Source organism: Parasteatoda tepidariorum, chromosome 9 (genome assembly GCF_982258835.1).
Source record: "Parasteatoda tepidariorum strain Cologne lab strain chromosome 9, Ptep-v5.0, whole genome shotgun sequence".
Lineage (NCBI taxonomy): Eukaryota > Metazoa > Arthropoda > Arachnida > Araneae > Theridiidae > Parasteatoda > Parasteatoda tepidariorum.
This window is the reverse complement of record NC_141763.1, coordinates 53,315,680-53,339,171: the sequence shown is the minus strand read 5'-3', so window position 1 is coordinate 53,339,171 and position 23,492 is coordinate 53,315,680. Positions and strand designations below refer to the sequence as shown.

Genomic DNA, 23,492 nt, shown 5'->3' with positions numbered 1-23,492 from the left:
GCAGTGAGCATTGCAAGGCTATGTGTTAGCATTGATTAATTAAATGTATAAATGTCTTTAAACTGATTTAAAACACACTCACAAACAAAATTTATTGGAAATTTAATTTAACTTTATGGTGCAAACTTTTAGCAACAAAATTCAAGAATGCATATTTACAAGTAAAAGATGCACAGCCATTTTTCTCAATTCTCGTTCTGAAATTAGGTTGTCAAATTGTTTCTGTGAACTGCTTGAGACATTTCCCAAACTTGAAAAACACTTCTAAAAAAAAAAAAAAAAATATGAGCTTGATTTTAATATAAAATTTTTTCTATTTACAATATAAAAAATGGTTGATTTTAAGTTTTCTTAAGCATATGTATATAAAAAGAAAAAAAAAACTATTCAGTTTTATTTAGTACTAGGAGGCTTCGCTCACTGCTCGCTGGCGCTCGCCAACCCCCGGAACTGCTTTAGCAGTTCATTTCGGATTGCTTCGCAATCCGATGCTCGCTTTGCTCGCTCATTGGATACGTTCTTAACATCTAGATTTGTATACTTTTTTGAACACTGAAGTTCCGAAAACTTTTCACTGTAGAAAATTCTAAGCATGTGCATTTCAATATTAATTTGAAATTGCAAACAGTTCACATATTTTTCTTAATCACACTATTCTAAATTTCAGTTGTTGAGAAAAGTAACTGTTGTAAGTTTTGTTTTAAAGTCTTTACCACCAGAGGGCTAAAACCATGTGTTGTAAAACAATATGAAATAGTACTGAACGCCGGATGTAAAGCATCGGCTTCGATGAAGATATTTTTGTGAGAATTCGGTGAGAATTCACCCGATTAGACATATGATGCTCACTACGTGCTCTTGTGCGCCGAAGCCTATCAATTAAAAATGAAAACTGTTGCCAACGCGGAAAAAGAAATATCACCGGTTACATACTTATTAGTGTTTTATATAATATAGATTCAATATATAAAGTTTAATAAAATAAATCCCAATTTTCCTCCCAACTTTTAGTTAACAATAAATCCCAACTTTTCAAATATATTTTTGCACAAAAATTTAAAATTTTTTAAAGAAACTGGCAATAAAATTCAAAGCTGTTAATGTTTTAGCTATTGGCTATTTTTTAAAGTAAGATTTCTAAACAAAAATCATTTACAATATTTGTTTTTCATGTGTTTATGTTTATAGTTGCAGACTATAAGTGCAATTAGACTGTTAATTTTCTGGTAATAGGTATTAAATTTGCCTGTTAAACTATCCTTTGATTTATCTCAATTGAAATAATTTTATTTTATGTAATGGAACCTGATTCCTCCCCACTCCCAGTTTTCAAGAAAATCCAAAAATTAGTATTTTTAAACATTTATAATTTATTAGTTATTGTAAAATAACAATTAAAATAATTTATTTCTTCAGCTAATTTCAATGGCATGTATTCTTATTTTCTTTTAAATTTAAAAAGTGATTTTTTGTTTGTTTTTCTGAAATACGATTACTTAAATAAATATTTTCTGTGAAATAACATGTTTACAGGCAAATTGCCCTCAAATATCATGCATCTGGTTTAAAAGTTTCAGCTGAGGTTGTTGTACATTTATTGCTGGAGTATATATTTGTTTCAGTATAACTAGAATGTAGATTTACAAACTATAATGAAGCTTCTTTGCATTATTAAAAAAACATATTCATCTCATTTTAAATAGTACCCATTTAACAAACACATTTCCTCTAGACAGATTGCATCTTTGAGTTTTTACCACCAGTAAAATATGCAGTTAGTTTCAAAACTTTTGCTTGTAGTAGTGTATATTATTACATTCCATATATTAACTATGCTTTTGCTAGTTTATCTTTATTACAATATATTTCTAGCATGTATTTAACATGCTTCTTTTAGTGTACAGTGTACAAAAAAAATTGAAGTTTCTGAATAATTTTTGATCGAATGATCGGATCTTCACGCTCTAAGACTCAATCTTAATGGTTCACGAGGGTGACCTCAAATATGCTAATTAATTAGCGCTGAAAGTAAACCAGACACAAGCACGTACTTTCTTTCGGAATAGACATACCGTATATTCCGGCGTATAACGCGCACTTTTAATACAAATAATAACACTGGAATACAAATAATAACACTGGTGCGCGGTATACGCCGAATATAAAAAACTATGGATTAAAAAAATTTAAATATAGAAAAATACTTTTATTTTAAAGAAATAACATACCTTTACCTATATACTTCATCGATTTTCGTTATTACATAAATAGTTCATTATATTCGTCTTCCACTATCAATTACAATTATTAAAATTTTTTTGTATCATAATTAAAAAAAATTTTTGTATTATCTGTAGGTGGGACCTAAACATGTCCCACTCTAAAAGGCTTTGTGGTTTTCTAACGCAACCAGGACGGATTTGCCAGATGTTTTTTACCCACAATTTAACACCATTTTTGTCCATCCAGAATCACATTATTGCTCTTTCAATTCTACCCTCACATACATGTCAAATTCAGTTCTTTTATTTTTGCAAAAGATAGGGAAAAATACTTTTTATTTACGATCTTGAAAGACGAGATATTGCACATGTACAATCCAAATTTTCGTGCGCGTTATACGAAGAGTATATTTTAAAATTTAAAAAAAGTAATTAGAAATTACGGGTGCGCGTTATGCGCCGGAATATACGGTACCTTTTTTTTCCAACGAACTTTAATTTTTGACCCTCAAAATATGGGAGATAATGTTAATTTCTTTTTTTGCGTATTTCGCTAAAGCTCGGAAATTTTTTAAACGAACTGAAAACTTCTGCATACAACTATAAAATGCATTTATCCAAAGATAATTAATTCCATGCAAAAAATAATTTTTTATAATTATTTATAATGTTTTAATAATGGTCGAAAAAATTTTGAACTGTAAAGTACACAAATTTTTACTTTATTTTAACAAATGTAATTTTATGTGTTAAAACATAAAATTCTTACCAAAATCGTTAGAATATTTCCTGAGAAATCGAATTTTAAGTACATATATGACTTCTTTAAAATTCGATTTCTTAAGAACTATTTGTTTTCATTTTATATTTTGCCATATAAAATTACATTCTTTAAAATTATATAAAAATTTATAATCTTACATATCAAAATTTTTTTAATATTTCTTAAATATAATAAAAAATTTTATATGTATATATATATTAATTAAAATAGAAGCTAAAAATATACCTTACTTATATTCCTCTGATTTGCTTGTATGCCTAATTTTACATGGCTTGTCTTTTATGATGTATTTCGAAAGATGAAGTCTTTTCAAGAAGAATGAAGTACGGAAAGAATTTATTCTTAATTTTTAAAAAAGCATTTTCACAACAGCTGCTTTGTTGACTAGAAGAGTCATGAAGGTTAAGGTTCCAAAATTTTGAGACCAATAGCATGACAGCGGCAATTTTGCCAACATTGCGCCCCGACCACATTTACTTCCAAGATAAGTTGATTTTCCTTCATAAGATGGATGGGCTTCTTGTCGCTGCCGTTAGAACCTTTCACAATCGCAGATCATTGCTTCACAGTCACAACTTTTTATTTTCGTTTTTTTTTTATTGTAGCGTTTGTGGTAAACGAGTCCAATTAAAAGCCTAATTATAAATTATTTATTTTGCACATTCATCTTATTTAATATTTTGCCTTTTTACTTGCAAAACTGTTTAAGTGGAATTAATAAATTTTTCTTGATACTGTCCTCCATCCAAAAAAATGAAGAAAGTGTACTCACTTTAATGTAGGGTAAAGTGCCGTAGTGTATGTTCTCACAAAATTAATCAGAAATAAAAATAAACCTTCATTTTTATTCACAAGTCATATGCTTAGTCATGTTTATTGGTTCTTTTTTTCTACTCTCGCTAGAAATTAGTGCCTAAAAGTGTGTTATGGCCTTTCTTTCTTTATATATTTTTTCCTTCCTTCCTTAATCGATTTTTTTAAAAAAAAAAGTTAAAAAAAATTATTATCTTTTTTTTTTACTTTAAGTTACCAATAAGTAGGCAGAATTTAGCAAATATCCATATTCTTTGAGCTGCCGAAAAATAATTCTAATTAGTTTTTGTTCTTTCTCTGATGTTTCTACACTACAACTGGAATAACACTATTTGCCCCACTTTCAATAAGCGTCGTTGTGCTACTACCTTTCCTATCATTTAGAGTTATATAACGATCTTCAGGTAGCTCTCTGCTTTTATGAGGCATCGCATACTTTAGTTTTTCCCAAAACCAGCGTTCGCCCCAAACTAAATAAGTTCGTTTGGTTATCACGTGTCTTAATTCTGTATCAATACCATCTAAGGAGGTTGAATTGTCTGCTAAAATAACTATAATTTTATTCATTTTATCTTTTGAAACTTTGAAAACAGCGGCTCGAAGTTCTAGTCTGAACCATGGACTAGAAATAAAACCGTCTGAGAGCACTATGATTGTTCTTTTGCTGCTTTGAACTGAATGTATGATATTGTCACTTATATACTGCCCAGGCAACCAGTTTCTCTCGTGAATGCATAGCTTGAAGAATGGGTCTTTTTCTTCTAACTCTTCAAGTAATTTCATGACAATATCACGATTACAGCTGCTGTAAGCGATAAATGCGTCAAATATTTTTTCTTCCATTGGCTCATTTTCTTCACATAGCAACTGAAATAACTGTTCACAATGAATGTAAAGAAACGATAGTATGAGCTGTCGTTGTTTATAGTATACGAGTAGTATTGTTATCATTGTAAAAAATAAAATACTGAGCCATATTGTTATTTTAAAACTTAAGTTTTGTCCGTTAAACTTCGGACATAGAATTGAATCGGGAATTTTATATAAGGGTAAAATAGATATTGTTCCATTATTATCGATTTCACAAGTGATATTAGCTACGTCTCTGATTGAAGCTGAGTTTTTTAGCAAGAAAGTTTTCAAAATTTTTTTCTCGCAGTCACAATATGTGTTATTATTGCTTATAAAAAGCTTAAAATCTTTATGATCATTTAAGAAATCTGAAAACGATTCAGGAAAATCTCTGATTCTATTTTCTTTTAAAGATAAATATTTTAAATTCTCCGGCATTTTCAAACCATGCAAAGTGGTAATTTTATTATTATCGGCATGTATCTCTGTTATATTTTTATAAGAGTGAGAATTTAGTGAGTAGAAATTACGCAAATTATTATTATTGAAGTACAGAACAGTGGTATCAGCTGGAAGATTTTCTGGTATTGTTTCAAGTCCTCTATTTGTACAATTAACAAAAATTTCATCGTCTTGACCGCGGATTCCACAAATACACGACTTTGGACAATCTTCTACCATCGGACAACTGAAGACGTCTCCTGGTAATTCAGACACTAACTCATTTCTTAGACGTGGAGGACTATTGCAAGTAAGATTTTCAATGTTTAGAAAACTATCCAATTTAATACCAGTTTTTCGAACAATGTAATTGTGTAATGGATACAAGTCACAGTCACAGTGCAAGGGATTATGAGTCAGGTCAATAAAGTTCTTTGCCATACCGTTAAATAAGCATCCGGCCATTGTCCGATCTGTTAGAGCTCGCATCTCGTCCCTTAGAAGAGATTTTAAACCAACTTTAGTGATGTTATTAAATTTAAAAGAAATTGTAATAGTTTGTTTTAAATTGGGAATGCACGGTGGAATCTCTATATACTTTATCTGATTATAATCCATGTCTAATATCTCTAAGTATACAAAGCTTCGCCATTCTACATCAAATTTCTTCACCAGATTATTGGATACATATAAGACCCGTATCATAACTTCTGTTGTCTTACCTAGCTCAATATTTGTGATCTTATTATTTGATAGATCTAAAAAACCAACATTTCGTAGATGTTTTATATGGTTGTCATTTATTGACGTTAAGTTATTTTTATTCAGTATAATCCAAAATGTTGAAGGAGCTTCTAAAAATGTGTCTTCATTCAAAGCTAGCAAGTTATTTTCTGACATGAGCAGAGCGTGCAAACGAGGTTTATTTTTGAATGAATTCAAATAAGATATTTTGTTCTTGCTTAAATTGATTATTTCTAGAAATACCTGGTTCCGAAAAATTTCAGAGGGTAAAACTGAGATATTATTTTCACTAAAATCAAAACGCAGCAGCTTAACATTGTTGACAAATAAATCTTCGTCTAATTTGTGAAGCTCACAATTTCGACAATAAATCTTTTCTAAATTGATTAATTTGGAAAAAAGTAATTCAGGTAGAACTTTAAAATTGTTACAACTAAGATGTAAAACTTTCAATAAACCGTTGGAGTTAAAAGCATTCGCATCAATCATTGTCAATTTATTATTCGAAAGATCCAGCTCATTTAGATGCAAGAGCACTGTAAAATCATTATTTGATATAGTTTCTATTAAGTTGTTCGATACATTCAAGTACTTTAAATTTATTAGATTAATTAAAGCCTCTTTTGGAAAGTGTTTCAAGCTATTTATCGACAAATCTAATGAAATTAGTTTATCTTGTGCTTCGAAAGTTCCAGCCTGTAAATGCTGAATACAATCGTTTTTTAAAACTAGTGTTTCTAAAATGGTTTGAGTTTTAAAAAGTTTTTTCGACACATGGGACACATTATTATTTAAAATGCTTATCGAAGTTAGGTTCATTAAGTCTTGAAAACTCAGTAATGCTATATTAGCGTTTGTTATGTTGAGTTGTTGTACGAATGATGTGTTAATAAAGCTTGCCACTTGTTCTATGCAACTGTCAAATTTAATGCAAAATTCCTCTGCAATTAAATCCGTGTCAGAAATCATTGGATGGTTCTCGCAGCTGTACATTGCTGAATCATTTTCAAAATTAGACTTCATGAACGATTCAAAAAATCCCTGTGTAGTAATTTTAATTTCTTTCCGTTGATGCAGGTGTAAAATATAAAATGTATTGGATATGGGTAAAATGCTGCTTTTGCAGTACAGACTTTGATTATTGGTATGTATTGAAAGTTCACAGTTGAAAGCAACGTTTTTGAACAGTTCATTTTTGCAACCCATTACATTTACAGTGATAAAAATAAGAGACACTGATACACAGGACAAGAAATTGGTCATAATGGATTGATATTTTAATCATTCTTCGATCCTAAAAGATAAAACAAATTATTATTAAAATTAATTTGTCTTAGTTTACATAATATGTATTAGTATATGCATTAGAATTATAATACATTGAAGAGTTTAAAAGAAAGCTCGTTGCCTCTGTGATTGTCAACAAAAAAAACTTTTTTGTTTGAAAATAAATTGAATTATCACCATCTTTAATATATAATTATAATATTTCTTCCAAAATGAAGTAAAAAAATATCCAATGAAGATCAGAAATTAATATTTAAGCGAGAAAGAAAAATAGCAAAGAATAACTATTGAGGAAAGAGTGATTCAGAACCAGTTTGATTACCTGTGAAATTTCAAGGTGCTTCTATTATAATCGCCTTTCACCACTTTTTATTCTCACAGCCTATTCGAATTTTTTTTTAGAAAGGGGCGGGGAAATTTTTTAAAATTTTTATTGGTGCTATTTTTTAATTCATCAACATTAAAGGATTTAACATATGTTTGAAGATTGAGAAGAAAACATTGCCTAGATATATGGCGGAAATTCTTTATTCCGCTCTTTAGCGTATTATAGTTAATCTACAAATTAGATAATGTGTATATTAACTACTTTCGAGGTATAGCTGTACCATATACAAATAGTAATAATATTTTGGGAGTATTAGTATTAACTTCATGCTACAAATTATGCGTGTAAAAAGAAAAGAAACAACTTAAAACTTACCAATTATGAGTCCATTGTCTTAAGAAATGCAATATGAATTCAACAACAGGTTAGAATATTCGAGATCAAGCAGGTGGGTATTCAGAATGACATCAGATGTAGATTTAAAATAGCCGTTTCCATTTCAAATGCAGATGGAGTTTTCTTTTTTATGTTCCTAAAATCTAGTAATCAGTATAAAAATCTGTTTTCTCAGTGTCAGCAATTATTCTTCTAATCATACCAACCTGTTAAAATATATTCGTAATTTAAAATGCATTTCACCTTTTTCAACCGACAGGCATAATCAAATATTTTTTTTTTATGTGACAAATAATATTTATTGAGTAAGTTTGTCTAAAATGCTTATTCACTTGATATTATCAAGTTGATAATATCAATCAAATATACCAAAATAAATGTTATTATTCTTTTATTAACATTTCAATTTCTTCTTTTTTTTGCGGAAAAAGTTTAATTGGTAAAGAAAGCACTACCTTAAATTTTCCAAAAGAAAAAAGAAAATAAATTAGCATTTTCTGAAAGTTTACGTAGCATACTATTTGCAAAATTATTATAATAATTAACTTTTTCCACACCAATTTCAAGTTTACAATGACATTTTTTACGACAATTATGCTTTCATGAATTATTTTCATCTGAACTTTTTATTCCTCGTTATTTATATATAAACACACGCAGATTGACGAGAAGTAGCTAAAAACGATTTTAACACAGCAGACGATTTTTTAGACTGAGTTTTAATCTGTTTAACATGGAATAAATTTTTGAAGAGAGAATGAAGCTGATGCGAAAGCATTATCGTGCTGTTTTCCGATTATCAAATTAAAAAGAATGCTTAGCATTTAGAAATAAAGCTCCATCTTGAGCTACTGAATTCAGATGGTTTACAGAATTTCTCCGAAGCCGCAAATCTCCTCAGCATGAAGAACGCACAGGAAGGCCACCGCCAGCAATAATCCTTGATATGGTTTCCTAACTTCAGTATCCTCGATGAACGCGTGTGCCATGCGGAAAATGTTAATGAACGTCAATCGTTTTTCGTACCAAATGATTATGAAGGAACTTAACATCGGATCAACAACCATATATAAAATTGTTCATGAAGCCATAAGACTATATTATTAACCATATAAAAAAATAGTTCCCCGTAATTAAACTAGGCACCAAAAAGAGGGGCGTGTCATAATCAGTTAAGAAACCCTTAAATTGCTAAATGATGAGGGCCACCGCATCATTTTGAAAATTGTAAACGTATATACCCTTTTTTTGAGGTTATAACACGCCAAGAAAGCAAAGTGCTGGGTTTTGAAGATGATTCCGCTCCAAAAAAGGGGAGAAGACAATGTGCAAATAAAAAAGTATTGTATGCCGTTTTCTACAGATGCGTAGCGTCATGGGGGCACTTGCCCCCCACCCCCAATAAATTTCCTAAACTTCTGAATTTGTTTTAAAGTTATTACATTTTTAAATCTCAAAATCCTCAACTGCTATTTTTTAATTTAAAAGTTTTAGAGCCTCAATAAATAAAATTTTCGATAGTTTATATATAATTGAACGAAAATATTTTACGATTAGGACTTATATGTAGAAGCTATCTTAAAAAAACAGTTAAAATTTTATTTTTTTTAAAGTTGTTATATTGTGAACTCAATGAAACAGAATTTAAGAACAATCAAATAATTTATCAATGAAACAAAATTTCGGAATTATTTATTTACTTTTTTAGATTATAACTCTAGGTAGAGGCTATTATAGTTTAGTTTATGCTCAATATAATGTTTTTAGTTATAATTATTATTTATCAACACTTAACATTACTCTTAAAGTTTTTTAGGATTATTTTATTTTATTAGGAAGCTCTGCTAACCAATCTTCGTGGTTGCCTTTCAATCATCTCTGCTTTTAATTATTCTTAAAAGTCTATATTGTTTTCTGAAAAATCATTTGTTTATTTAATAATTATAGTTTTATGTACAGTTCGAATCCACGCGATCTCCGTGATTGTCTTTCAATCATCTGCTTTTAATTATTCTTATAAATCGATATTGATTTTTTAAGAAAATCATTTGTTTATACAATATATAATAATTACAGTTATGTGTAAGAACATTTTGTTCATATGTTAAGATGTTTTGTTAATAATGTTCATTCCAAATAATGTTTCATTTTGTTAATATCAAAATGAAACATTATTTGGAATTTGAAAAATATTCAACTGTACTTGAAAAAAAAATACACAACGTGCGCCACAATAAGAAGAAATGAATGTAAAGTAATTTTACTTGCTAATTATATGTGACGATAACCTACAGAGATTTGACAAAAATATGGAAACGCTTTGATACTAAGTAAACAATCTTTCTTTCAGCAGCATATGTTTTAGAAGACTTTCCGTGGCAAAATTTATGGCACAATTTAAAAGATCAGACTTTTTTTACTCTTTCAATGGAATTGTTTGCTTGCTCCTGAATATTCTCAAACTTAGAAATTCGTTTTTTCTCAGAATCAGCTTCATAAACCGTTCCTCCCTCCTTGATTTTCATGCATAACCCTGCATATTATTCCATTAAAAATTAATTCCGACTAGTACGACATCTATATATAAATTTAATATGACCGCAAAGGGTTAAGATTTTTTAGAGTTTTAGAAAAAGTTGGCAATTTTTAGCAGAACTAGAATATTGTTATTTGAAATTTATGACAAAGCTTGTATTGTACAATATGAAGAAAAATTCTTAATCTATTGATAATGTACTGTATAAGGCTTCTTAAACACAATTTTATTCCTCTAAAATTTGTACTTTCCAAATTAAAATAATAATTACATATTTCACCTTTTAATTTCAAAGTTATAATGACACTTAATGGAAAGTCATACATTTAAGAACCATGAATTATTTTAATGAGTTCATGTACATTTTTAGTGAAAAACATGCAGTTTTTAACAGAACAAGAATGTTTATACCAGGATAATCAGAACTTTATAACAGTGTTTAGACAGTATCAGATTCAGCCAAAATTTCTAGCTGTATCTGTGATGAACTTTATTAGGTTTGTTAAATACAATTCTAAGGCTAAATTTTAATGATTTTTTTTCCCTGTAATTTTAAAGTTGTAATGACATTTGATATGAAATAATACTTTTAGAAGCCATGAATTATTTTTAAAGAGTTCTTGTATAGAGAAAACCTGCAATTTTTAACAGAACCAGAATAACCAGGATTTTATAACTGTGTTTGTACAGTATGAGATTCAGTCGAAATTTCTTGCTGTATCAGCAAGAGATTATAAAGCAATCGCTTATAAGGTTTGTTAAACACGACTCTATTTTTCTAAAAGCTTGTATAGTAATGGCCAAATTATAACAATAATAAGATTTTTTTTTTTTTGCTTTAATTTTAAAGTTGTAATGATAATTGCTAGGAAATAATACTTTTAAAAGTCATGATTTATTTTTAGAAAGTTCATTCATATATTAAGGAAAAACATGCAATTTTATAACAGAACTAGAATATTTTTAAAAAAAACTTCTATCTTGCCCTATAAGATATTATTTGTAATCGAATTCCCTATAAAGCAGCGTAAAACTGTTTTTTTTTTTTTTTTTTTTTTTTTTTTTTTTTTTTTTTTTTTTTAAAGTTCTTTATAAGTTTGTTTAATATTTTTCATACTATTCGTACATACTGAATTAACTATGTCTTGCACAATTGTATTTATACAAATTTCGAGATACCATTTTTAAAAACCTTTAAATGCATAAAATAAAAATAAAAAATCGTCTTTAGAAAATAATTTCGGAAAATATAAAATACCATTTTTATCAAATAATGTTTTTTTTTCTCCTGGGCGAAATAGTTTAGAACTATATATATCATTGAAAAAAGTTTTTTCTATTAAAACTATTTTTAAAAAAATAGAAATAAAGTATGTTATTATAAAATGATGTTTTCTTGTTTAAAAAAATAAAAAATTTTGAAGAAAAAAAAAATTTTATCTGAAAAAAATTTTTTTTGAAGATAAAAAAAATCTTTTACTGAAAACATTTCCCGTTAGGTCTACTAACTTTCACGTCAGCAAATTATTTTAAATTAAAAGATTTACTATTAGCTATACGGTATTCAATTATAATTCGCGGGCTATCATTTGCAGCATTATTTCACAATGTGTTATGCGTCTATCATACTTTCAGTCTTAAGTTTTTAAAAATTGACATTACCCTGCCGTGTAAAAAATTCAATGGGATTAATAATTTAGATTATATACATTCGTAAATAGCTTAGCAGTAAATGTAAATGCAGGAATAGATTGAAATTATTCCCCTTTACGATCCTGTATTGATATTAAGTAAACATAACTGGATCTTACTTAGAAAAAAAATTATATGATTTGTTGTAATCTAGATTATTGGAAAGCAGCTCGTCATGAAAATTCCTTTTTTTTTTTTTTTTTTTTTTTTTTGTAGAATAAAGAAACGAGTGACATTTTATTAAAAGCAATGAATTTGCGAAGTAGCAACCTCAAGTCCCTGATAACAAATAGAATCGGCGAAACAAAATCAGATAAAAAAAAGTGATCTGTCAGTGATGTTTTTGATTTCAAACAATTATTTATAAACAATAACTTGAATTATTATACAAAATAATTATGATGATAAATAATAGTTCTAATAATTAAGATTTACCTAACAATCTAAGAATAATTTTTATGTAATATAAGAAAAAGAAATGTGTTGAGACCAATTAATTTTAACTATTAGTGAGTAATGTTTTAAGTATTATAAATAACAATAAGTATAGACAAAATGAGCTTCGAAATAACAAAAAGGAATGCACAAAATAAACTCAGGTAAAATAGTTATTTATTTGATTCAAACAGAAAAAGAAAAAAAAATCATGTTGAGAAATGAATCTTGCTTCTTTTTTATTAAGCAAGATTAATTTCTGAATAATTTATTTATCGCAGAAACATTATAAAGATATAAATATATGATAAAATCAGCTGCCTCGAAATATATTCAACATAGTAACAGACGCGCCTCAGACCTGGTATCTATACTAAACTTTCTAAAGCCGTTAATTATGTTTATTGGAAGAAAAATCCTTTTTGATTACATTTTAAGAATTATTTACAATATTGAGTTTAGCTTTATAAGCCTTTGCAACAATTTTATTAGGTCGCAGTCAGGCTGAAAATTAACTCAACAATCATCAATGGCCCTACATTAACATGCGTAGAGGGACCAAAATTAGAATATCTAGATTTAATTGTATAACAGACTTAGATAGGTTTGAACAAATATATTGTGTGGCTATCACAAGTACTTCTTCATAAAACCAGATTCGTGCTCTGGTTGGTTTAAGTTAGGAAAGTCATGGTATTTCTTCAATTTTCCCCCAATGAGATGATTTTACTCTTGTTTCCATGGATGGGTGACTGAATGTAAACAATAACAAGCTTCCTAAAACAAGAACGACGTATGCCTATACTTATCAAGGCCGTAGCCAGGATATTTTTTCGGGGGGGGGGATATGGTAATAAGCAAGGACAGTTTCAGACATGCAAAGTAGGGGAAAAACGTTGTAACAAATATTGTTTATTCTGTTGTTTGCAAAACTTAAACTAGTAGTTAAAAAATATTACATAATACTTATAATCAATTTGTAAGCAAAGTTTACAAAGTTATGCGACGGGGATTTAAAGAAAATTTTTCGATTACTTTTTTAGGACAAACCAGAATATCCCGAAATATGCTTAATAAAGTTAGTTAATAAAAGATTTGATTCCACAGTATTTGTTTTTCTTTTTACTGAGAGGCTCAAAGAAAGACTAAAAAGTTTGAATCCCAGAATTTCAGGGGGGATTTGTCCCGACGGTCCCCCCCCCCTGGCTACGTGCCTGATACTTATGTTACGTCTACGAGGCGATGCGTGAACAGGCTTGATATTCTAGGAAATTTCATTAATGTGATTTGAGTTTAAATGTATGCGAAATATTACTATTCATAATTCATTCGAAGAGTGAAAGAGTTTTCTGTAATTTATAAATTCTAAGAGGAGGCGAACCTGAAATAAATCTAAGAAAACTAATATCATAGCATAAATAAAGTGCAAGGTTTGCCGTGTTTGGAGTATTTATCCTTTTCTTAGCTATATAAGTGTAAAATATAAATGTTTGTTAGTTCTTTGAAACTCGTTTTCTGATAAAATTAAACGGATTAAGCTAAAGTTAAAATGAAAGAACGCTATCGATTGTAAAATCTAGTACAGGGATGGGCAAACTTTTTTGGTCGTGGGCCAAAAATCTGGAAAAAAAAGTTTGGTGGGCCTAGTAAAAACTTCTAAAATAAAAATTCTAACTTCTGAAATAAAATAAAGTCAATTCATCATTGAACGCATGGCACTCTACATCAACTTTGCATTTTTTGGTTGCCATTTTGGGATTAAAAATCTTTACAAATAACTCAAAAAGGCAGTAGCCATTTCATATATTTAATAATTTCACCATTATTTACATTGACGTTGTATGCGTGCAGCCTTTCCATACGCAGTAAATTATGTTAGAACTCACGCCGGAAGAAAAATCCGCTCGTTGGAACTTAAAATGCGTAGTAAGCCTCATGTGAAGTACAATTCACCTATATTAGATTCCATATGTCTGCTCCTCAAGAAAGACAAATACTAGTTGGAGCTAATCTACGGCTATTCTATAAGGGACTTTTGCTTTCAACATTTTATCAATTGAAGCTGTTAATGCTAACTATTTTAATTTATTTATGTTTTGTAGAACAAAAATAGAGAAAGTAAAAAGTTAAAATTCTGTCCGCGGGCCGGATAAAATCTTCCGGCGGGCCGCAGTTGGCCCGCGGGCCGTAGTTTGCCCATCCCTGATCTAGTATATTAAGTATATTAATATTGACTAGGGCGTTTTTTCAAACTTAGGCGTAAAAATAAAAGTCAGCTTAAAGTCAAAACGTCAATATTTCCCCCGTTTATTTTAAATGAATTATCTTTGCTGTGAATATAAAAAAAAAGCCGGTTCTGGAGCGTGCGTAAAGATTTTCAGTTTTCAAAAGTGAACAAATTAGACCTTGTTATGTATTGCAAGCAGTTGAACCTCTTTCTTTTCTTCGAAGATTACGTTACTTATGAATTAAACATAAAAATTCAAACCGAAAGATTTAAGAGGCTCCACCCCGTTCGCGTTGTGTTTTGTAGTAAAAGTAAACAACAGCCTGTTGTGGGCCAGGGGTCAAGGAGTTTAAAGTTCCACAATTTCGTGATCAACGGAATGATTGTGTCAATGTGGTTAGCATTGAGCACTGGTCGCCTTTACTTTCCAAACAAGTACCCATCAATCGGAAGATGAGTGCCACTGAAATCGTACCCCAGTTTTTATATATAGGTTTAATTTATTAAACCAGGGCTATTGTACATAGGCAATTAATTAGACTATATTTGCGAAATATTGACTGAACTCGGCACCTCTTGCATCTATTTCGGACAAGGGGACTAAATTCATGAATATTCGTCCTATAGCAACCCGAGTTACATCTATCTACACTGTAAAAATTTTGGATCAAGTAACGGTAAAAAGTACTGGGACCTTGAGTGCAGCATCCGTAAAATCCATTTTACTGTAATATTTTATTCAGTAATTTTTACAGTAATATTTATTTAATTTTCGTGATTTTAAGTAAATATTACTGCATAAAAATTATGGTGTATCAGATTTTTTGTTGCGAGGAATTTCATGGTAAAAAATACTGGTAACCTGAATGCCAGTACTTTTTACCGTAGTTTGATCTAAATTTTTTTACAGTATAAAAAAATTAGTGTTTTTTTTTTTTTTTCTAAATGTAACCAGAATGATTCACAGCAGAAAAAAAAAACATATTTCTTACTGTGAAACACAATAATACGCATTCAGAGTAATGCGAAAAACAACAAAATACCTGTCTTTATGACGACTATGAATAATGAGTATTTACAATAGGAAATTGAATTACAATTGATATTTTTTACCTACCAAAATACGCTCTGACCGGATATGATATTTTTTTCCCCATTTTTAATCACCGTGTTTAATAAAGCTGTTATACTAAATTCATAAACTCAAAAAAAGCTTTAAGTTATTATTTTTCTTAATAGAATAAATAAAAATGCGACTTACCGGCGTTCGTTATTAAGACTGAGATGACTCATGCAACATTTGAGTAAACGAAAGATGCAGGATGTAAAACGTATATCATTGATGACAAAAAGAAGAAAATAAACTTATGGTCTTAAATGAAAACGTTGCATCACAGTTGTGAAAATATTCACGCTGCAGGAAGCCGATGAAACACCTGATTTCCGACTATTGCTTTCTTTCGTTAAAAATAGTATTTCATTATCAAGGTCTGGCGTATTACGAATTAAAAAGTTGTTAATAAATACAATGCATAATTAGTGACTGTGGGAGAAGGGGGCAGGGAGACATAAAATCAATGATTTATGGAACCAAACTTAAATCTATTACTAATGTTATTGTGAAGTTAAATTTTTTACTTTTGGCAATTTTCTCAACGGAAATATTTAATGAAAAATAAATTTCAAACAAATTTAATAATTAAGTTTTGGATTATTGAAATTGAAATTTTCTTTGCCTGCAAGAAAAAAAAAAGAGCATCTGTGGGAAATAATTAAAAAATACAAATGAATAATTTCCGCTTACATCAGCAAAAAGGGAATTTGAAATCAAGATTAAGATTTTTTTTTCCTTCCAATTTCTTTTCTAAAAATTAAAAAGCTTCCTGTAGTGATTACGCTTCTCTCTTCGTTGGTCAACAACTTTTCAGGCCACTCTGCGTAACCCATTACCTAATTTACAATTTCAGAGTTTTGATACTTCGAGCTAAAACAAAGTTTATTTTTATGCGCAGGCAGGTGTACTACAAACTAAGATGCTCGGACAAAAAAGAACATGCTAAAAATCTAGAAGACTAGACATACAGTCCGTGGTGTTTCGCGGCCCTGTGCGTATTTTCAAATTATTTTTCCAACAAAAAACGCTGCCATTTTGGTTGAGAAAAGTGATACCAATTACAAATATTACAATTGACCGGGATGGGTTCGGGTGCACCGGGTTCGAAACTCGGGAATGGGTAATCGATTAGTGTAATGTTCCTGACTTGCACCGACCACGGTGCTGACGAAATCGATGGTAATCGGGTCTGAATTTTCTTCCCATCGAGCTAACAGTGGAAGGTGTGAAGCGTGATAGATGTGTTGTGATTTACCTCTCCGTGTAGCACAAATGCGAGTTTAATTTTATTCTAAAAATCCTCCACGAAATTTGTCTCAATGGTAGATCACAGAGTACCCTTATCTTTTGAGTTGAGTTTAAAATTGCGAGGCTGCGGAGTTGAATAATAATAACGCCACAAATCTGGTGCGAGTCATCTGTACAACGCCCATGACAAAATCATTTACATTAATAAAATTTTTTAAAAAATTTATGATGTTAATTATAAAATAATAATAATTACGTAACTACTCAAAACTTTATAGAATTAATAAAAACGTGAATTTTGTCTGCATCTTTTGTTTTTATATTGTAATAATATATAAATTTCCGAATATAAAATACTACAAATTCTTTTATAATCAACCTGGATAAGGCAGGGTAGAAAACAGTGAACTTACATTTATATTCTATTTTGTGATTTAATTGTTAAATTTTACAGTTAATTTAATTGTTAAATTTTACAGTATGGGTTATGCGAACTACTAGCTGCCTTTCGGCATGCAGATATGAATAAATTTTTTTAAGGAAATTTAATGTAGGCCATTATAACATTTCTTTTCGGCTTCATTAAAACTTATTTATAAAAGCTCACAAAGGATGATGATTCTCCTCTTGTCTGCAAAAAATGAGCTAATCGCAAATCTACTCCCACGTTTGCGCGTAATAGTATCCCCAAGTATTTCACTTTAACTGGATTTAACTTCATGATTAATTTCAAATATAAGATGTAATTTCGCTTAAAACAAAACTTATGCTTTAATTCTACGCATAAAGCTTTAAGTTGAATATTCTTAAGAAACTTTTTTTACTTTCTGTGATCTTAATCTCTCCCGAATTCAAAGTTTTATTGAAGCTCAAAATTTTCTAAGTTTAATTTTTTGCAAATTTTTTTTTCTTTGCATTAAAAAAGTGAAATTAAGGGCATTTTAATGTTTTACGCAATCATGACTCATCTTCCTCCCCTTATTGAAAGGAATAAGCAAACCACTAACTCATCTCTCCGTTAGGCGCTTGTGTAATATCTAATAAGTCATCATCCACTTTATTTGCGTCTTTTGTATGCAAATGTTGTTTATCTAGTAAAAATAAATAAAGCGTTAATACGCAAAGTGTTAAATGCGAGCTGCTCTTAAAATAGAATTTAGGTATTGCTATTTAGGGAGATACACCCTAAAAATCGGAAAAGTTGTGATTATTTTTTTTCATTCTGTTTTAAACTTTCAGTTTTTAATCTACTCTGGTAGTAAGTACATTGTAAGCATATTTTCATTAAAGAAAAAGGAAGAAACTTATGGCAGTTGCAGGTTTTTTAGCTCAGGTAAAAATAAAATGCAACATGGTCACCTAATAAAGATCTCTATTAGAGATCGAGCTTTTCCAAAGGCTACACTCGCAGATTCGGACCCCATACCTTCAGCCCATCAACCCGCGTGTCCAAGAAAAATACCACTTCTACTGACTAATCATTCTCTACTTCTGCCAAGATCCACTGACAATGCTGGAATGGACTTTTCGAAACTCTTTCGCCAAGGAAAATAAAAAAAAAGCCACAATTTAACTTGAAGCAAAGCAAACTATAATTTTAAACCAGAGATGCCATCTTGCTGTGGAGAATAATCTGGGCTTTTGAACGGACGAAGAACTTAAATATTTTAAAAGTTATTAAACTTTTTTAAAAATCACCCATTTGGCAACATTTTTTTACCCTCGACGAAAATTAATCAAAATCACTGCATTATTCTGAATTTTTGTAAATTTTGAGTCCAGGTAATACAGCCTTGGAGTAAGTTTTTAAATATTAAAAAACTTGACCACAAATGCTTTTCATTTTTACAAACTGTGGCTTTTCTCCGTATTGAGGTTTTACCCTATTTTCAGAAAAAAACATAGAGGGCGCTGACTAAAGATAGGCTGAACTTGACCTAACGGCCATGAGTAACTGTTGAAAACTCACATCAGTTATGAAAAAAAAAACATCGCCAATAGCCCATTGTGCAGCTCTAGTGCGACGTAAATGAACTACAACAACAACAATGAAAAAAACAACAACACATTATTCGCAAAAAAGCATCTTTTCATGCGACTGAGAAACCTTTGAAAAACAGCCTCTTCATTCCGATGTTACTCCTTAGAACAGATGAATAACTGGTACTGCTCATAACGCTATTTGTTCCTTTTAATGTCCTGTTATTTATTATTATTTTTTTTTAACATTATACATACATGTAAAAGGAGTGGGGCAAACTGGGCAATTATCTAGGTCCCTGCTTGGGGATTTCAGAGACCTCTCACTAGTGATATTTTTGAATATTTTTCATTGTTTATTAAAATTATTAAATTATCTTTTTTAAAAATATATATATTTTTTCTAAAAATTTGATTACTATTTCATCACATAGATGTAATTAGAAAAGAAGACAGTAGTTTCCAAATTAGGACGCAACATAGAAAAGCTTTTCATACATTAAAATTATGGACTTAGAAAATGAGATTTATCTTAACATTTTCAAATGATTGCTTGAGGGGAGTCCTCGAATGCGAAATTTTTGACTTTTAAGAGCAATTAATGTTGTTTAAAAAATTATAAAAGTGAGACGATAGTATAAAATTTAAAGAAAAATATCGAAAAATGGTAAGTTTCTAATATACATTATAAATTTTCTTAATCACGTATTAATTTTAATTGAATCATTAATTTTAATGAAATTTAATCTTCCTAAATTATAAACCCATTCGGCCCAGAATTTTGAATAGAGCAGATAAAAAATCAATTACTGATTAGATACTCTGTACTATACATAAGTATATTTTATATATGAACTATAATAACATTCTGCCAATTACCAAACTAATTAAAAAAATGTTCTGGTTGTAGAAGACCAGGCTATATAATAAAGCAAAATTAAAAAATTTTTTCAGTTAAGAAGCACTGAATTAGGTATAGTCTTAATATGCATTACGGAATAATTTTAAGATGCAATGAGCTACATATAATAATGTTTTAAAACTAATAAAATATATAAATCAGACATCGTATTTATTTTTTATCTGCAAATGGCCATTTTTATTTATTTTCTCTGCTGTCATCAGCTGTGCAAATTTGATAGCTCGCTTCTATTCATAAAACTATTAGTAGTCGATAAAATATCTTACAAATAAGGAATATCGAGTAAGGTAATGTATGCCAATACTAGGGTATAGCAGAAGAAAAATGTAAGTATCTAATTCCTTTAGGACCACTGTATGGAAAATAAACGCGCAAAATCCGAATTTATTATTCGCAAAATCCGCGTTTATTGCGTACTAATATACGATATAATAGGAGAGTACCGTATTGAGATCACGTTCGTTTGATCTCGGGCCGCTAGATTTAGAATAAGCTCATTTCATATATAATGCAGAAGGGCTGTGGAGATAATAGTTATCAATAATGTCAACATTCATCTATGAAAAGGTACCACAACATAGAATCGAGTTAACACGTCTTATTTAGTAGTGAATTGAAATTGTATTTTTGTAGTAGTAGATGCACTACAGTACTCCCCCATCAGAATTATATCTGTGATAGAATTCGATGAACGGATACCACTATAGTTGATTCATCGCTGTTTTGTGAGAAGCCGGGAGAGCTGTATTAAGATCACAGAGCTTTTAAATTCTGATCGTGAGAGCTGTATTAGGTTCACGGTCGTGGTTGCTCTTCTGTTGCCGTTGCCATTAGCAGTCGAGTGTATACAGGCCGACATTGTGTGTGATCAGGGACCGATCAAGACAAATTCAGGCCCAAGGCCCACAAAATTTTCGGGGCCCTTAACAAAATATTTTGAAATTAAATTTCTGAAGAGTAGTCCTAACTATAAAAATAATCTATTGAACTGCATGATTCAAGAGAAACAGTCTAAAAAAGTTTGAAACTAGATAATTGAAGATTACTTTTCTAAGATAAAGTTTAAACGTATAATTATTAAAGCAAAATATAAAACAACAAAACAATGTTGATTGAAAATAAAAATAGTTTGGTGACCACAAACAATTGAAATCAGTGATTTTTGCTAAAGTCACTGATTAGCTTAAATACCGTCATTCGGCTACTTTGTGCAGGATTTCGCCGTTTTTGAACTTTGACATGTAAAAAAACTATGTTAATTCAAACTTTAGTAAAATTTATCGATATTATATTCCTAACTGGACTCAAACGAGTGAATTTGATCAATATTGGCAATATTTGTATGTAATATTTACGAATAATAAGTCAAAACATACCTTGCACAAAGTAGCCCCCAAATGGGGCTACTTTGTGCAGCGATAGGAATTCAGATTAATAATCATGTTTTTAGTAAAATATTGATATAAAATTGTTAAAAAAGTTAATTGTTGACATTTTTAAAGACAAAAACAACAAGATATGTAAAGATATTAGTTTGAAAATAATTTTCAGCGTTAAAAAACCATTTTTTTTTTGAAGAATTTTTTCTTAAAAAGAATGTTCATTTCAAAACATTTGAGTTTAAACAAAAGGAAACCATATACATTTTTAAACATTGAAATGGATGAAATTTTAAAAATAATAATCATTACATATTCATTAACATTTATAATATTGTTAAATTTGAACATAACATCCTTGAATGAACATGACAGAACTTGCTCTTCAGTTTCTGTCAAAATCACCTGATGTCCTATAAAATATATTTTTATGTGTTAAATCGTTTGATTAATTCATTAGAAAAATCTTTGTAGAAGAAAAATAATAGTTTACCAGGAAGTTTCACGTGTTTCTTGTGAATTTCATTAGAGATAGTATTTCTGTGGATTTTGTACTTCCGAGAAGCTTCTGCAATCGACATACCACCAGCAACTGCTTGCAAACGTTGTTGCAGCTTTTCTAAAGTGTAATCACGGTAGTTTCTCGTTCCAGGTATTTTTTTATAACGTCTGACCATTTTTCTGTCGAAAAAAAAAAAACGAATGAAACTTTGCACAAAGTAGCCCCAAAGTGCATTTTTTTTCATTTTTGTTATTAATTTTCAAATTTTTTTAACGCTAACATGATATAATTGTTTATTAATATATAAATAAAAACTTATGCACTTACGACAATTGTTTTATCAACGTCTTTGCATTTCACAGCTAAAGTTTCCACGCACACTTTTCGACATCCGACGTCCTCGGAAAGCTGTTGACATTGGATGAACGAAACACACTCTGAGATTGTTTTAAAATTCGAAAAAATGTTTGTAGTAATAGAAGAGACTTCTATCTTCAAATTCTACACATTTTTAAAGTGAAATAAACATAATACTGAATAGCAGCACTTGAAAAATGCCAAATTCGAATTTGCACAATGTAGCCCCCGCTGCACAAAGTAGCCCCGGATGACGGTATTTTAGATTGCAGCCTTCCATCTACAGCTTTACATATTTGTAAGTTCTTGTTGACACCAATCATTTATAAAAGACTGGGAATATGCATTCTCGTTGCATTTGCTTGAGCCGTTGGAGTAAAAATTGCCCCAATTGAAATGCAGCTGTACTTTCGAAATTGATTAGTTGCAATGTTTACACGAGTTTGGTTTATCACAATATTAAGAAAACTTTAAATAAGTCTTTTTTAAGATAAACTGTTTACTTCAGTATTTTTTTAATGTAATATTATGGACAAAAAGTGTGGGCCCTAGGCCCGTGCCTATTGGGCCTAGGCGATAATCAGGCCCTGTGTGTGATCGAGACTGACTAGAAACAGCGCGAGGAGGTGGATATGTCGATATCACAAGTAGCAAGTCAATTGTTCAATGAGGACCATCCACAGAAGTAGGCGTATTCAAACCGAAATGGGGGTTTCTATCAAGGTAGGCGTGTTCACGTCACACCCGAAGGTCACCAATGTGGGGTGAGAAGTTATCAACAATGTCAACTTTCATCTATCTAAAGGTACCTCAAGATAAAATCGAGTTAATGTGTCTTATATACTAGTTAATTGGAATTGTATTTTTGCAATGGTAGACCCACTACAGGGGCTACGAAGGGAGAATTGCGTAGTCACTATGGGTACCACTCTAAAAATTATTTTAAGACTGAACTTATTTTTTGACTAATTAACACAGTCTAGACTAATTTTCAGAAATTTTTTGCTAAATGACTGCAAAAAGTAATGGACCATATATTATATTAATGACTTGTTTAGTTTTTCAAAAACAGAAATAAAAGCTACTTCGTATATGTTTTTACACCAATTGCTAAATAATAAATCACAAATTTTTTCTTGGAGTTCTTCACTAGAATTTTTTTTTAAAAATAAAATCAATTTAACATTGACCAGAATTTCCAAACATCGGAGAAACTTCAAGCAGTGTCTTTAA

The 23,492-nt window shown here is 30.0% G+C and overlaps 1 protein-coding gene across 2 annotated transcripts; it reads right to left on the bottom strand.

Moving 5' to 3' along the window:
• Positions 1-85: 85 nt before the first annotated feature.
• On the bottom strand, positions 86-16,174 carry LOC107448066 (protein toll). 2 transcript variants are annotated; one of them, XM_043040212.3, is made up of 4 exons: positions 16,019-16,174; positions 7,847-8,073; positions 3,232-7,150; positions 86-264 (listed from the first exon to the last, which is right to left on the bottom strand). In XM_043040212.3, the coding sequence occupies exon 3, from the start codon at positions 7,117-7,119 to the stop codon at positions 4,126-4,128; it is 2,994 nt and encodes a 997-aa protein (XP_042896146.2). In that variant the 5' UTR covers positions 7,120-7,150; positions 7,847-8,073; positions 16,019-16,174; the 3' UTR covers positions 86-264; positions 3,232-4,125. The 2 variants fall into 2 exon arrangements, with proteins under 2 accessions (XP_042896146.2, XP_042896143.2); XM_043040209.3 differs by having other exon boundaries at positions 3,237-7,150.
• Between the last annotated feature and the right edge of the window lie 7,318 nt (positions 16,175-23,492).